General features: G+C 30.2%; 2 protein-coding genes across 4 annotated transcripts in view; one reads left to right on the top strand and one right to left on the bottom strand.

The window, feature by feature from the left end:
* LOC109605080 (afadin) overlaps window positions 1-11177 on the bottom strand; it is a 101427-nt gene extending 90250 nt beyond the window's left edge. For 2 of the 3 annotated variants that reach the window (XM_049966796.1, XM_049966793.1), the window contains exon 1: window positions 11046-11177. The gene's annotated coding sequence lies outside the window, so the exon portion shown is untranslated. Of the gene's footprint in view, window positions 1-10890; window positions 11002-11045 lie in introns of those variants that run through there. The other variant, XM_049966794.1, reaches the window with a different exon arrangement.
* Window positions 11178-11402: 225 nt separating this feature from the next.
* LOC109601528 (transcriptional regulator ATRX) lies at window positions 11403-17706 on the top strand. The gene is made up of 3 exons (XM_020017772.2): window positions 11403-11541; window positions 11590-12032; window positions 12595-17706. The coding sequence occupies exons 1-3, from the start codon at window positions 11479-11481 to the stop codon at window positions 17438-17440; spliced, it is 5352 nt and encodes a 1783-aa protein (XP_019873331.2). The 5' UTR covers window positions 11403-11478; the 3' UTR covers window positions 17441-17706.
* The last annotated feature ends 268 nt before the right edge of the window (window positions 17707-17974 follow it).

Genomic DNA, 17974 nt, shown 5'->3' with positions numbered 1-17974 from the left:
CAATTGCTCCTAGCAAAAACTAAACCTGGAAACAAAATAAAGAGAAGAACAATAATAATTAATAAAACATCAATCAAATTTATTGATTTTAATCATTTTTATATTAATCTGTATATCTTATTTGAAAGCTTTTTTAGGCTTAAATGTTTAAAATCTAAATCATTTGATGATAATGTAAAGTAACCAATAAAACTTAAGTACAAAAAGGACAATTTTAAGTAAAAGAAATCTATTATTGTCTCTAGAAGAATACTGAGAAGGTTGAGAATTTAAGCAACAATTGCTCCTAGCAAAAACTAAACCTGGAAACAAAATAAAGAGAAGAACAATAATAATTAATAAAACATCAATCAAATTTATTGATTTTTATCATTTTTATATTAATCTGTATATCTTATTTGAAAGCTTTTTTAGGCTTAAATGCTTAAAATCTAAAATCATTTGATGATAAAGTAAAGGAACCAATAAAACTTAAGTTCAAAAAGGACAATTTTAAGTAAAAGAAATCTATTATTGTCTCTAGAAGAATACTGAGAAGGTTGAGAATTTAAGCAGCAATTGCTCCTAGCAAAAACTAAACCTGGAAACAAAATAAAGAGAAGAACAATAATAATTAATAAAACATCAATCAAATTTATTGATTTTAATCATTTTTATATTAATCTGTACATCTTATTTGAAAGCTTTTTTAGACTTAAATGTTTAAAATTTAAATAATTTGATAATAAAGTAAAGTAACCAATAAAACTTAAGTACAAAAAGGGCAATTTTAAGTAAAATAAATCAATCATTGTCTCTAGAAGAATACTGAGAAGGTTGAGAGTTTAAGCAGCAATTGTTTCTGGCAAAAACTAAACCTGGAAATAAATTAAAGAGAAGAACAATAGTAATTAATAAAACATCAAACAAATTTATTGATTTTAATCATTTTTATATTAATCTGTATAACTTATTTGAAAGTTGTTTTATCCTTAAATGTTTAAAATATAAAATCATTTGATGATAAAGTAAAAATAACCAATAAAACTTAAGTACAAAAAGAACAATTTTAAGTAAAAGAAATCTATTACTGTCTCTAGAAAAATACTGAGAAGGTTAAGAGTTTAAGCAGCAATTGTTCCTAGCAAAAACTAAACCTGGAAATAAAATAAAGAGAAGGACAATAATAATTAATAATATACCAATCAAATTTATTGTTTTTCAACATTTTTGTATTAATCTGTATATCTTATTTGAAAGTTTTTTTAGGCTTAAATGTTCAATAAAACTAAAGTACAAAAAGGAAAATTTTAAATAAAAGAAATCTATCATTGTGAAGGTGGAGAGTTTAAGCAGCAATTGTTCCTAGCAAAAACTAAACCTGGAAATAAAATAAAGAGGACAATAATAATTAATAAAACATCAACCAAATTTATTGTTTTTTAATACAAAAATATTAATCTATATATCTTATTTGAAAGCTTTTTTATAGTAAGATGTTCAAAATATTGAATCATTTGATGAAGTAAAGTAACCAACAAAAAGGAAAATTTTAAGTAAAAGGAAATTATTATTGTATTTTGAAGAGGAGATTGAGAATTTAAGCAGGGACTGTTCCGTGCAAAAACTAGACCTGGAAACAAATTAAAGAGAAAAACAAAAATAATTGAGGAAGCATCAACCGAACTCATTGTTAGTCATAACGAATAAAGGCAATTTTCTAGTAATAACAATGAATCAGACAACAAGTTTTAATTCGCCGAGCAGTTACGGTTTCAACGTTGTGTACCATGGCTCGGGGCACCGAAAAACCCATTGGTCCGAGTGCGCCCATTGAACGATGCGGCGGCCCCCAATGCCGAGTTCCAAACTGCGATCGCAGCTTGTTCGCCTATTGTGCGTTGCACCCGTTTTTATTTGCCGATTGTAAATTGCAACGGATCATAATAACGTAATAATGGGTACATGAGAGGCATGATTCCCGACGTGCCGAGGTCAAGGCAGCCATTCCGCAGGTTACATGACAAACTCACAAAATAAACCAGTTTAAAGTCATCCAGGTGCGACGTTGCCGGCCGCGGACGCCGCACACGAGGACTTTGGTCCGCGAAACTGCGAAACGGTCTAAAGGTAATTAGCACGCACGTCGGCTTGTTATTGTTATTGATTGGTGGCCTGCCGTAAATATTTTGACCGAATTGGTACAACGGAATTTTTAGGAAATTCCTTGGCTGATATTACACCGGTTGGGGTATCGATTGGTCTAACAAATTCCTTAAGGAATATTGTATTGTATGGTTAAGGTGCCAAATAATCTCTCACTGACGGAGTCATACAAATTAAAGACCACAAGAAAATTCTTTAAACATAAAACCTTTCAAAAATATGTTAGATTTTACTCTGTGTTTAAGTATTTGAAAATAGTTATTTCCGGACACATCTGTAAAATCGACAAAAAACTTGGCTAGACAGCATTTAGTTAAGGTGCTAAACAATCTCCCACAAGAAAAAGGTTTTTTAATATTTAAATATTTTATTTTCAATGATCTACGTAAATATTTCGAAACAAATTACTTAAAATGATCAGCATTTAGTTGAGGTGCTCTCACTTACAGGGTGATGCAGATTCTAGACCACAAGAAAAAAGTTATTTCAGTGTTTCATAAATATTTCAAATTTCAATGATCTTTCAAAAATTTTCAAAAATATTCTACATCTTAAAGATTTATGTAAATATCTTGAATACAATTAAAAGGTCTACAAAAAGCTTGACTAGACAGTTTTTAATTGAGACGCTAAATAATCCCTCATTTATTGGAACATGTGGATTCTAGATCCCAAAAAACTTTTTAAACATTAAATCTTTCAAAAATATTCTACTTCTTAATGATCGAGTAAATAATTCGAAAACAATTACTAAGAAAGATACTTATAAGATTCTCAAAATCTTGGCTATCAGCACTTAGTTGAGATGCTAAACAATCTCTCACTATTAGAGTGATACAGAAAGATATTTAAAAGGTCTACAAAAGACTTGGCTACACAGCTTTTAATTGATATGCTAAATAATCTCTCATTTATTGGGTTATGTGGATTCTAGATCCCAAAAAACTCTTTAAACATTAAATATTTCAAAAGTATTCTACTTCTTAATGATCAAGTAAATAATTCGAAAACAATTACTAAGAAAGATATTTATAAGATTCTCAAAATCTTGGCTCTCAGCTTTTAGTTGAAGTGCTAAACAATTTCTCACTATTAGGGTGATACAGAGAAATATTTAAAAGGTCCACAAAAGACTTGGCTAGGCAGCTCTTAATTGAGATCATAAATAATCTCTCATTTATTGGGTTATGTAAATTCTAGATCTCAAAAAACTCTTTAAACATTAAATCTTTCAAAAATATTCTACTTCTTAATGATCAAGTAAATAATTCGAAACCAATTACTAAGAAAGATACTTATAAAATTCTCAAAATCTTGGCTCTCAGCATTTAATTGAAATGCTAAACAATCTCTCACTATTAGGGTGATACAGAGAGATATTTAAAAGGTCCACAAAAGACTTGGCTAGACAGCTCTTAATTGAGATGATAAATAATCTCTCATTTATTGGGTTATGTGGATTCTAGATCCCAAAAAACTCTTTAAACATTATTTCAAAAGTATTCTACTTCTTAATGATCAAGTAAATAATTCGAAAACAATTACTAAGAAAGATATTTATAAGATTCTCAAAATCTTGGCTCTCAGCATTTAGTTGAAGTGCTAAACAATCTCTCACTATTAGGGTGATACAGAGAGATATTTAAAAGGTCCACAAAAGACTTGGCTAGACAGCTCTTAATTGAGATGATAAATAATCTCTCATTTATTGGGTTATGTGGATTCTAGATCCCAAAAAACTCTTTAAACATTAAATATTTCAAAAGTATTCTACTTCTTAATGATCAAGTAAATAATTCGAAAACAATTACTAAGAAAGATATTTATAAGATTCTCAAAATCTTGGCTCTCAGCATTTAGTTGAAGTGCTAAACAATCTCTCACTATTAGGGTGATACAGAGAGATATTTAAAAGGTCCACAAAAGACTTGACTAGACAGCTCTTAATTGAGATGATAAATAATCTCTCATTTATTGGGTTATGTGGATTCTAGATCCCAAAAAACTCTTTAAACATTATTTCAAAAGTATTCTACTTCTTAATGATCAAGTAAATAATTCGAAAACAATTACTAAGAAAGATATTTATAAGATTCTCAAAATCTTGGCTCTCAGCATTTAGTTGAAGTGCTAAATAATATCTCACTATTGGGGTGATACAGAGAGATATTTAAAAGGTCCACAAAAGACTTGGCTAGACAGCTCTTAATTGAGATGATAAATAATCTCTCATTTATTGGGTTATGTGGATTCTAGATCCCAAAAAACTCTTTAAACATTAAATATTTCAAAAGTATTCTACTTCTTAATGATCAAGTAAATAATTCGAAAACAATTACTAAGAAAGATGTTTATAAGATTCTCAAAATCTTGGCTCTCAGCATTTAGTTGAAGTGCTAAACAATCTCTCACTATTAGGGTGATACAGAGAGATATTTAAAAGGTCCACAAAAGACTTGACTAGACAGCTCTTAATCGAGATGATAAATAATCTCTTATTTATTGGATTATGTGGATTGTAGATCCTCAAAAACTCTTTAAACATTAAATCTTTCAAAAATATTCTACTTCTTAATGATCAAGTAAATAATTCAAAAACAATTACTAAGAAAGATATTTATAAGATTCTCAGAATCATCAAAGACTATCTCAAAAGATAAAAAAGAAAAGTAAATACCACAGCTAATATTCGTCTAGTTTACCACTAAAATTCTTGAACCATTTTGAACTGTTTTTAAGAATTTTTCACAACATTTGAGTCCATTCATCTCACCATAATGTTGATAGTCAGATAATTAAAATAATCCCAATTAGCTTTATAACAGTCTACTTTCTCCAACCGAAAACACAATTGTTTCCAACTACCATGAAACGTTGATTCTTCCTGATCATGACCTTTCAGAAATGGGCCGACTGCCAACATTCGTTTCACTGCAGCATTCGCGACATGCCATTCTATAATTGTACCAATTAAAAGACGTCTTCCTGGTCCTCGTTAAATTTAATAATCTTTTCGATTAAAATTTGCGTCCATTAACTCCTCAGTCACACAATTATAACGGAAACATGCTGGTGGTATCGCGTTTCGAGAATTCGTAAACAAATTACCGATGTCATTGATTTAAAGCAACCCCTTAATAATTCACGCACTCTTAAAACAATGGAACGGGGGCCCTTGAACCCTAATTCGAATCAAGTGCCTTAAATGCGCCCGTATGGCTCGTAAAGAGTTCTTTCCTCAATTACTCTTTCAAAGCGACGTTTGTTTTAGCCCCCTTTTCGGATCGGTTGCATTAATTGACATTCGAGATGGTCATCTGACAGCCGGAGTGCATACACAACATGGGAACGCCAGCAACAAAGGGACGCACTGTTCGTACACTCCAGGGTCATTGATAAAATATTATCAAAACAATTATGAAACAGGTCTCGATGAGATAGCGATGCGTTTAGTGAATTAGGTAAATTGTGCTGTGGAGGTCATTGCCAATAAATTATTAATGTAAGTAATGTGTCGGAAGTTATTTCGATTGTCGGTTTACATAAACCTAACTGGAGAACTGATGCTGTTAACACTGAAAAACGAATGAAACCTGAGGAAATCCATGACATTCACGTCATAAAAAATCTAATAAAAACTTGGACTGTTGATGTTCTATTGTTCAAACACATTACTTTAATACCCAACAACAACTGTTACCATCAAGGAGCCTTTTTTAAGGTCAAACACAATGACTTGGGAGTGCAAACAAATTAAGATCCTTGGCGATCGCCTGTCTGATTAATTCCGAAAGTCCTAGAAATACTGGACGACTGCTCGACATGCAAGACAGTAAATTAACATATTCCCATCCATCACCTGGTCTTAATGTTGTTAGATTGTTGTCAATGATAACAAAGATATGCTACTTTCAAGTGAATTTATCTAAAATTTGGTATAAATTTAGGAGATTACACAACGGCCTGAATCACGCCCGTGTGCGTACTACTGTCAACAATCCGATACGTGTAATTATGATACGATCATGTTTAATAACAAAGGAATGCGTTGGCAAGAATTGCATCTTGAGAATAAATAAATACGTACATACCAAAGTATACGGTTTGTACTGGTATGACTAACGCACTTCATTTAAAATTTTAAATCACCTTGTATCGCATTCGAAAGAATCGGTCAAAGACATCCGTACGATCACCGATCGCCCAACATCTGCAATATTTCATAATAACGAACCGTAACACAGAACTGTTTGTATTTTTTAAGCTCGCAGGTGTTGTCCGAAAAATTTTTATCTTGTACGACCTCGAAACGAAATTCTTCGGCTGCATTTTCCGGTCGGATTCGGAGAAAATGTTGAAATTCCATTCGGATTTGAATATATCGGGGCGTCGGTCCGGAGACTGTCTGCGCCACGGTCGCGGTTATGCATCCATAAAACACGATAAGGCAATAAAAGGATAAACGTTAAGGTTACAGGTAGGAAGAGGCGAGATGTTTGTAGAGAGTCGACAGGTACTACACTTGTCTTCTTACTTCCGCCTGATAAATACTTGGAAAAATGTTTCGTCTATTTAATTAGGGGAAACTTTTAAAAATTAATATCAATTACTTAAAAACTAATTATTTGTTAAAAGAAAAATTGATAAAAATTTCATTTTCCTATAATAAATTTATTTAATTTCAATACAATCAATAAATTATTTATTTAACTAATGAATTTTATGATAAAATTATAAAAAAGTTTTTATAGAAAATCTAATTACACAACTGGATTAATCCTATACTGATAATTTGTTTTATTTCTAAGATTATTTCATAGGCTACTTAATCAAAAAAATAAATTCATTCGAACATGATTTTTAACATTTCCTCAAAATTATAAATATGCATACGTTTTTATGAAATTTGATGTCTACCCATAATTCAGTTGTTTAATTTATTTTAAATACAACCAATAAATTATTTAATTAATGAACTTCATAAAATTATACTAAAATCAATCTGTTCAATAAATTAATGATATATAAACTAATTAAAGGTAAATTAAGAAAAATACACCGTTTCTTCTAAGAAAATCAATGATTTCAAGTTACATCAGATTGTAATAAAGTAACCTTGTTAAAATTAGAGTTTGTAAACAAACTACAAAATTATATACTTAAAATCACATTTTATTATTCTGGTAGTTAATTAGAAATGAATAGGCTTTGTATGGTCCAGAATATTCATTATTTATAAGCAAATCTCGTGATTTAGGACATAAAATAACATAAATCTTTAAGTTGTCAAGTTTTAGTAATTTTGTTTGCTTTCTTCTCCAAAACTATATTAACAAAACACATAATAATATTTACTTATATATAATTACATTAGGATAAGGTGCAAATTTATAAAGTAACTTTACGTAAGTAAATATTGTCTATCAATATATCTTACTATTTATACTTTTGAAGAGGGTGCAATAAAAGACCTAAAGCCGACTTAATAGGTAATAATTTATTTCAAGTACAAAATCTGGAGACTTACTAATGGAAAAGTTAATCGTCATTGTAAATATTTACCTAGTGACTTACGAACATTAACGAATTAAAATAGCACATCTTCAAAAACATGCATTTAAAAAAATAGTACAGACTAAAAAACATAATAACTAAATCATTTACGATGTGTAATAAATTCTATTAATGGAGGAAATATAAAATTGTGTGCCTCAATTGAGTTGGAAACAGATCAAGTCGGAGATGTTGGTCAGTTTTTATTTTTCAACTCAATTTTAATGAATAATAGCTATGTTGAGTCAAAAATTAAGAATTGATTAGGATTTTTTACATATAAATCAATAAATTCTCTATTATATTTTTAGTAAATTCTAAATTTAATTTAATTAAAAATTTAATTAATTAAGTTAACATTAAAACATGTCAAATTTCATAAAAAATATAATTCATTTTTCATAATGAGTAAAAGTGACATTTTTTGATAAAATTATGTCTTCTGGACAACAAAATTAACAAAAATTAATAAATTTTAGTAATCGAGGTAAATAATTATGCAGACAAATATTTATAAGGTATACAAAAAGCTTGGCTAGACAATTTTTTTTAATTGAGATATATAACAGTTACAAAGTATCACATACGAAGCATCCTTTAATGTGTAATAAAATAATGTTCAAAATCTATTTTTTGAGTTAGAAAACCCATTTTCTACAAACTATATTCACCAGGATGCTGTTAAAAAATATAAAACCAATTATAAATGAAAAACATTAATAATACCATAATAAAATTATTTAAGTGGTATTAGGGAATATGAATAAATCCTACAAAAGGTGAAAATATAAAATAGTATACAAATAGTATGGATTTCTAAATATACATTCAATTTTTTATTTAAAATTCAAATTTAATATTTGTCTTTAGAGTTAAAAATTAAAAGAACTGAACTTTACTAGATTTAGTATTCTTTAAAACATTAAATTTCATAAAAACTGTAATAGATTTATTAATAATTAGTCAAAAATCACTTATTTCTAATGAAATAGTGCCTTCTGATCTTCACAATTAAAGATTTAACGAAATATAAGAACTAATTAATGTGTTAGATAATTATTTGATATAAGATATTTTTGACATTTTATTCAATGGATTTTTTGATCATAAAAATTTTATTTTTAATTCTACCACAGATTTATATTTAAATATTTAGTATATTTTTTGGAAATTTGCTGTATAAAATATTTTTTTAGATAAAAAATAATTTGACGAATAAAAATTGATTATCCTTAAACTGATGCAGTTAAAAAAAATGTAAAAACTAAGAATCAATTTATAAAACATAAGCGCATAATAATTAAATTATTTACGATTATTATTATAGAATATGTGATAAATTTTATAATAGTGGAAATAAAAAATAATGTGGCTCATTTGTATTGGAAGCATACAAACCGTATTTTTTATTTACAATTTTATTGAATATTAACATAAAAGTTTATCATAAAAATTGTTTTACACATCTTATAACAAAATATGAACAGTTAAGATATTTTATACGAAAAATCATATAAAAATACATAAAAATATTCATCAAATTAAGTCAAAAATCATTTTTCTAATAAAATTGTGTTTTCTGATCAACGAATTTGATTAAATCATGGAATATAATAAAAAAATTGGGAGTATTAGATATTGACTAAATATCACAGTCCTCTTTAAAAGTGTATAACTGACTAATCATTAGTTAATTTAGTGTAAAAAACAAGATTTAATATAAACTAATGTATGTATATAAATGTAATTCTTAATTCTGTCATGTATATACAGGAAAGCAGAACACCACCATAAAATTTGTAATGTTAATCTGATTTTGAATTTATTTATTAATCTTTTAAGTTTTAAAGTTACTATAAATATAATATTATTAGAATAGTATTATTAGTATAATATTAATATTTTATTGAAAAATATTATTATTTGTGGTATTTTAGAAAGTTTATTTCATAGACTACTCATTAAAAAAATAAAATAAACTCATAGAAAGAATATGATTTATAATTTTTCCACAGAATTATGAATATGCATATTTTTTTAATGAAATCTGGTATCTGCCCATTTCAGGGAGTGTTTAATCCAGTGGTGCAGTTAGATTTGTTATAACAAATTGTTAGTATAATTCTTTTAATTTTCACGTCCAAAAAATTACTGTAGGTTTTGGTTTTGTGCCAAAAATCATAAAATTTTGTAGATAAGTATATATTTTCATGTTTTACGATTGAAAAAGTTTCATCATAATTTTATAAAAAATACAAAGTTTATGGAGGTGTCCCTCTTTCAAATGGACTACACTGTATACAAATATTCAAAATATTTTTTCTGAAATTTGTTGACAAAACCTCGAAACAGAGGATACTTCATAAAAAACTTTTTCTCATTTTTTTTTATTATAATAGAAAGACCTCTACTGGATAATAAGGGAAACATTTTATGGTGTTTAAATAAAAAAATTCATGACTGTTTTTTCCATTTTAAATGGACCGCACAGTATTAAAATATGTTTTTTATTAATTTCTTTGAATGTTGTTAGCATACATTTTAATAACAATCCAATACTAGTATTAAATACCATTTGGCTGTTTGAAAAGCTGTAATATTTATGAAAGAAAAGCGTAGTTGGTGGTGATTTCAATGCTTCCAACGCAACGCTTCTTAGTGCGCACAAAAATCTCATATTATCCCGTTCTTTGCATTAAAAAATGTTCCCATGTTATTAGCGCCAAGAATCCGCATTAATTAATTACTTCTCTCCTATGTGCACGAGGTATGAGAAAAAACTAACATGGGGAGGTAAATTGCGCAAATTGAACTACCAATTAACAGGTCTACCGGACGGTAAAATGGTCGGTAAAACAACTAAAACAATAATTAGCGATGTTACCGGTAAATATAATCGAAATGCCCACGTATAATTTGAATGCGCCGTAAAATTGTTTATTCTTTCGAGGCCAATTAGTATGGCAAGTGAGTCGGTTACAAGAAAGGCGATATTAATATTCCCAACGGGCAGAAATTCCTCGCGACTTCTCGGAACGGCCAAATCGAATGTGCGACGTTCCTCCTTGTGACACATTAAAAATCACACCGTACAATTTGTGCGCGACGTTTGACAGGAGAGCAATCTTGACCTAAACTGGCCATTTAAAGCGCCGCGTGTGTATATTGTACGTGTGTAAACACGGCTTTTACCTGTTCCGTAAAGTTTTCGAACTGTTCGAAAAATCCGCTCGCCGACAAAACCCAAAACTTTATCCCGCGATTTCGCGTGCACACCAAATCCAATACGAAAACCGATCGCCGCGCTGAACGGATGACACGGACCAAGCAAAAAGTCAGTTCGTTACCTGTTGTCCCTCGAACGCGAAGAAAAATTGCACACACATTTATTAATCCACAGAGTCGCAAACGTCGTTTACAAGGACCACTTCACACACACATCCTGACCGGTGTTCATCATCACCCGTACATGGTCGTTTTCTTGCACTGGATAATCACAGTTAGATTAACTTCGGCGACTGGTTCGGAATTGAAGAATGCGTAAAAACTCGGCCGAAACGACGCAAGGTGTGCCTCTCAACACATGAACCGCGTCCCCGCAACTCACAAACAAAACCAAGGTAGATTCGAAACTTTCGTGTCGACGCGCACGTCCGGCGCGCATCCCACATCGGTTCGTGTCTCCCGCTCGTTTTGATCCGGTTCGGTTTTGCTGTTTTCTATGTTTGTTGTGGTGCGGCTAAATAAATTCGATTTGACTAATAATTTCGGTTGACAATCATGGATGAGGACGATATTTACGGGGACTTGCCCCAGTTCAACTTGGGGGACGAGTTGGATAAGGTGAATTTCGCATAAATGTAAACATTGTGTGCTAACCTCATTTTTTAGCTTCAAAATACCAACACCGAGTTGGAGGAACGCACTAAATCGTTGGAAGTGACGGTCAAGCAGTTAAATGAAGATTTGAAAGCAGTAAAAGCGGCCAATGAAGTTTTGAAGACAAACATATCTGAATTGTACAAAACTGCCAAACATGAGATTGACCGAAAGGATAAACTAATACAAGAGCTTAGGGAACAGATAGACAATTTTGCATTTCGCAGAAATGAATATGGGAAGAAACGGACAAGGGGGAGAGATGATAGTCCTTATAACAAAAAACCCAGGACAGATGACAAAGAAAGTGACTCAAAATTCAGAGATAGTAGAAGGGAAAGATTCGACAATAGAAGTGATTCTTCACATCAGAAACATAGGTATAGAAGGAGCAAATCCAGAGATAGGAGCTCAGAAAGAAGGAAAAATAGACAGATACACACAAATGATCAAAGGTTATTATAATAACTTTTTATGAGCATATAATTTATTAAAAAAGCATGAGAAATCATGTTTTGTGTTAATAATAACCAAATATTATATATTTATGTTCTTTAAATTTTATTATATATCTATCTGATGAAACAATTATAATTTTTGCTAATCAAACAATTAATTAATTAAAAATATTAATATTGATATATACATTACTTTAAAATAGTTTTCCAAATATCATTCCATTTTTATATTTTGATTGTCTTATTATCATTTTATTATTGACTTCTTATGAGAATACATAATTGTTTTTTGTATTATAAGTGTTTCATCATTTTAAAAATTACTGGTAATACTTTTTATATTGATAATAACAAAATGTTTGAAGTTTGGGCTATACTTTTTCTATAAACATATGTGTAAATATTTCTAATATAAGTATTTTTAAACTACAATAAATTAATATACAGATTTAGTCTTTTAATAACCATAACAAAAAATGATTTAAAAATTTTATATGAAATTACATTTTTTCACTTTATTAAAGAATTATTAACAGAAATTTAATTATTATTGTTTCAGATCAGAGACAAAATATCCAGATAATAAACCAAGCAATAAAGATGGATTTTCAGAACATGATGAAAAAATGAAATGTCCAGTTTCTAAAATAAAAAAACGTGAAAATGATGTTATTATATTAGTCAGTTCATCTGATAATGAGTCACAGGTGAATAACGATTCAAATGCCATCAAAGGTATTTTATCAGGGGACAAACAACAGCACAAAATAAAGAAATGTAAGATTGTTGAAAATTTAGAAAATAAGATTGAAAGACTCACACAGCCACGGATAATAAATGTGAAGTTGAATAGCGACTTAGACAGTGTAAGTTCAGATGACCAAAGAGAGAAAGGTAATAGTCATACAAACACAACAAAAAAAAGACAAAGTAGGAGACTTTCTGAACTGTTTGATTGTGATACAACTGAGAATTCTAAAAGTAAAAGGGATACATTGCCTAGTCAATCCCATGAAGTTGAGGTAATGGACAAGAAAGAAACAATAACAGATAGGATGTTAAGAGAACTGGTTGAAGAAAAGGAGAAGAAATTGCATATTAAAAATGAATTGACAGGAAGAGCAGAATTATTTAAAAGGAAAAAGGATAAATTAAATAAGGTGACAGCTAAAGTTTTGGAAAAGGAATCAGGTGCTAAGTTTAAACCAAATTTGACCAAAGTATCTTATATTGATGAGTCAAATGAATACAAATCTTTTAAAGCACCAATATCTGGTGAGAAGATATTGAAGAAAAATATGTCACAAGAAACAGAAGTAGATGAAATATGTCCAGGTTCACATATGCAAAGTGAGAATCAGACAAATCTAAATAAATCCAACCAATCTAAGGTTAAGAAAAAATGCAGTAAACGTCCAAAAAGTCGAGACACTTCAGAAACTACAAATATTGAAATTACTGAACATAATGAGTCAGTCCCAAAAGATGAAAGCTCAAAACTTTTTGGTGACAATTTAATAGCCACAACTAAAAGAAGGTCTAAAGAAAAAAGCATTGAAAGAGTTGATGACAGTAAAAAAAAAAGGAAAGAAGATGAATTGGTAAATTTGAGTGCTAATTTGGAACATAGAAATAAAAGAAAGCCTAAAGAAGAGAATGCTGACAGTTCTAATAATCCTAAAAGTCGAGACACACCAGAAACTACAAATATTGAAGTTACTAATGCAAGTTCAAAGCATAATGAGTCAGTCCCAAAAGATGAAAACTCTTTGAATGACAATTTAATGACCAAAAATAAAAGAAAATCTAAGGAAAAAAGCATTGAAAGAGTTGATGATAGTAAAGAAAAATCGAAGGAGGATGACTTAGAAAGTTTGAGTGCTAATGTGAAACACAGAAATAAAAGAAAGTCTAAAGAAAACAGTGCTGACAGATCCAATAATCCTAAAAGTCAAGACACATCAGAACCTACAAGTATTGATGTCACTAATGCAAACTCAAAACATAAAGAGTCAACCCCAAAAGATGAAAGCTCAAAACTTTTTAATGACAATTTAATGACCATAACTAAAAGAAAATCTAAAGAAAAAAGCATTGAAAGAGTTGATGACAATAAAGAAAAATTGAAGGAGGTTGACTTGGAAAGTTTGAGTGCAAATGTGAAATACAGAAATAAAAGAAAGTCTAAAGAAAACAGTGCTGATAGATCCAATAATCCTAAAAGTCAAGACACATCAGAACCATCAAACATTGATGTTACTAATGTGAACTCAAAACATAATCAGTCAACCCCACAAGATGAAAGCTCAAAACTTTTGAATGACAATTTAATGACCACAAATAAAAGAAACTCTAAAGAAATAAGTATTGAAAAAGTTGATGACGGTAAAAACAATTTAAATGAAGAAGAATTGGAAAGCTTGAGTGTGAAACGCAAAATTAAAAGAAAGTCTAAGGAAAGTAGTGCTGAAAGATCCACTAAATGCCAGAAGTTTAAGGAATGTACAAGTTTAGAATCTGATCTGGAATCTATCAATAAAAAAGAATTTCCTGAAAAAACTAAAGAAAGTCTTAAAGAAAATGAAATAAGAGACTCAGACAATATGCCAACTGATGAGAAATCTGCAAATAAAAGAAAATCGAAAGAAAGAAGCGTGGAAAAAATACATAAATTTCAGAAATCTGAGGCAGGCACACAGTTAACCATTTCGGATTCCGGCGCAACACCCGTAGAAAACTTTGAAGACAAATTTAAGAAATTTGAAAACACAACAAAGGCAGATAAAATGAAATATCCAAGTAAAAGTAAATCAAAGGGAAACAATGTCGAAAAGGCCGACAAATGCCAGATTTCCAAGGAAGATACAGAATCGGATAATTTTAAATGTGACTTAAAATGTGCAACTGATGACTTTCAGAAAAGTCTTGACAAAAGCAACAAACCTGAAAACGAGGAGTCTGATATGATCCTAGGACCAGTTAGTGAGGACTGGAATGTTGAACCTATAAATACAAAAATGTTACTTATTGAAACTGGGGAACCTGAAAACATAGAGAACAAGGATGCTGATTTGGAAGTTACAAATAAAGGAAATTTAGCAGAAGGGTTCAGCACATGCCAGAAGTCTCAAGAAGAAACAAGAGCTGTGGATCCAAGTACCAAAAAGTCCCAAGAAAGAACTATTAAAAATCTTGATAAAAGTAGGAAGACTGAAAATAAGAACGATGATGAATCGGAAAGTTTGGAAGCTGATACGAAACAGATACAAAAGATTAACACGGAAATGGAGAAAAAATCTGTATTTGAAAGAAAATCACAAGAACGAAGCGTTAAAAATTCAAATTCTGAAACCCAAATGCCAGAAAAATTCAAAGGTAAAGGGACTGATATGAAACAGACTCAACAGAGAAAGACAGAAACGTCAGAAAAGGAATTGATACTAGAAAATTTGGAAGTGAATGTGAAACCTGAAGGAAAGAGTGTTGAAACCCAAAATAAGAAAGATGCCCAAGAAAGAAGGTCCCAAGAACGAAATGTTAAAAATCCTGACAAAAGTAAAAAGTCGGAAAATAAGAACACAGATATGGAAGGAGAACCTGTAGTTTTAGATTCTAATGAAAAGCAAATTGAATCAGAAAATTTGGAAACTAGTAAGAAACAGACACAAAAAGGCAAATCAGAAAAACCAAAAGAGAAAACGGAATTACAAAAATTAGACGTGAATGTGAAAACTGAACTTAAGAGTATTGAAAGTAAAAGTAAGAACACAGAGAATGTGAATTCTGAAGAAAAGAGTCCCGAAGCTGAAACTAACAGACTTGAAAACAGTTTAGAATATGATAAGACACCTGTAAATAAAAGAAGATCAATTGAAAGAACCATAAAAAGTAAGCGTCAGAAATCTGAAAAACTTACGACTCTGGACAGCCAGAGTAATAATGCGCCACCAACAAATAAAACAGAAGAACTTAATAAAAAATCAAGGGAAATGAACGATAAAAATTCTAACAATACGAATTCAGAATCTGTGAATGCAAGAAATTCCCAAGAACAAAGTGTTGACAAAAAATCTGAAAATGTAAATGAGGAGGTGGTACCTGGCCCTATAACTTTGGCCTGCAAAGAAAAGAGCGTTGACAAACTTGGCCAGTGTCAGGAAATTCAAATCATACTAGAATCAGAAAATTTCAAATCAGGAGAGTCAGAAAAGAAGTCAAAACTAGAGAATGTGAAACCTGAACATAGTACTACATTAAAAATTAAAAAAACTGAATCTGATGTAAAAAATAACAGTGATTCTGAAAAACGAAATACAAGAAATGAGTATCATACACCTGAAAAAATGTTAGAACTGAATAAGACACCTGTCAATAAAAGAAGGTCAATAGAAAGAAGTGTCAAAGGAAAACGTAAGAAATCTGAAAAAAGTACAGTCCAGGATAAACCAATTAGTAATGAGGAATCTACAATTGGAACAGAAGGGGAATCAGAAAAGGAAATTAAATCAAGAGGTACGGAAATAAGAGAGTATAAAGAAGCTAATCGAATTAGTCATGAAACGACACAAGAAACAGACAAGCAAGAAAGAAATATAATGATACCAGAAATTCAAATAACCGAATTCATTGATAAAAATGAAGAAAAACTTAATGAACAGTGTAATAAAACTGAAGAAGAGTCCAATATATCAAAGAAAAGAAAATCCAAAGTTGGCCAGGCAAAAATTTCAAAAACATCTAAAAAGGATGAAACACTAAAAAGTAATGAAGCCGTAGAAATTATTGAAAAAGTATTACCACCTCTGGCAGATGCTGCCGTTGATTTAAGTGAAACAATCAAACAGGCCAGAGATGAAATAAAAACAAAAACCGACGAACCTAAACTGACCAAAAAACAAGAGGAGGAAAAGGAGAAGAATAATAAAAATAAAAACAGTGACAGTAAGGACACCAAAAGTCCACCAAAAACTTTCGAAAACATCTTAAACCAATCCGACATGTTTCCGGAATTACAACTGACAAATGACGGCCAAATACCAATACTCGAACTAAACGAGGAACACTTTAAAATCGTGCCCCACGACGAGCAGGACAAGAACATTTTAAACCTCATAGACGCCATGAACATCACCAACAGCACCATGGAATGTGATATCAAAAAGTATAAAGGTGCGGCGAATCCAAAGGTGTCCCCCGACTCATTAAACGTTACGAAGGATTCGGTCTCCTTCGACAACGCCGAGAATAAAGTTACCTCGACTCCGTATATTAAGAAAAGGATGTCTACTGAAATTACACCCAACTCCACACTTTCTGCGAGCTCCAGTGATTTAACTGGAGGTTCCGTTAGTACGTTAAAAGTGAAGAGGCGTCGTAGAAAGGTTGTAATGTTTATCGCAGATTGATAAGAATATGTTTAGTCAGTTGTTTTTTATGAGTTTATGTTGTGATTAGAATAGTCTAGTTAAGTTCAGATAAATGGTTTAAAAAAGACTGAAATGTTGGTAGTGTTAGTTTTGCCACATAAGGCTTTGTGAATTTATTTGTTATATAAATTTTTATTTAGTTGATAAATGGAGTTTTCTGTTTCAAAATATATAAAAATTGATTTGTTACTGTGACATTTAATTTATTGTTGTATAAGTTGAATAATATATATTTAATTTTTTCATTGGTTTATTTATAACATAAATATTATTTCTCCTGCTATTTTACTGTATATGACCAAATAAAAAAGAATGTTCATGCTCTGCCCATTATCAAAGAATTGAAACGACGTTTAATGAAATAAACGGAGAACAAGAACAAGACGGAATGTTACTCAAAAGTTTTCAAAAGTACTGTATCATATCTATTTTGTATTTTATGAAAAACGCATTAAGAAAACTAATCACAAGTATAAAAACACTTTAAATTTCTTCAAGCATTAAAACTGAAAT

The sequence above is a fragment of the Aethina tumida genome, chromosome 4 (assembly GCF_024364675.1).
Source record: "Aethina tumida isolate Nest 87 chromosome 4, icAetTumi1.1, whole genome shotgun sequence".
NCBI classification, from domain to species: domain Eukaryota; kingdom Metazoa; phylum Arthropoda; class Insecta; order Coleoptera; family Nitidulidae; genus Aethina; species Aethina tumida.
The sequence above is the reverse complement of the archived record's forward strand: the minus strand, read 5'-3'. Positions and strand labels throughout refer to the sequence as shown.

Coding starts and splice junctions, on each gene's coding strand:
- LOC109601528 (XM_020017772.2), top strand. CDS start 11,479: ATGGATGAGGACGATATTTACGGGGACTTGCCCCAGTTCAACTTGGGG. Junction 11,542..11,589: donor TGGGGGACGAGTTGGATAAG/GTGAATTTCGCA, acceptor CTCATTTTTTAG/CTTCAAAATACCAACACCGA. Junction 12,033..12,594: donor ATACACACAAATGATCAAAG/GTTATTATAATA, acceptor TTATTGTTTCAG/ATCAGAGACAAAATATCCAG.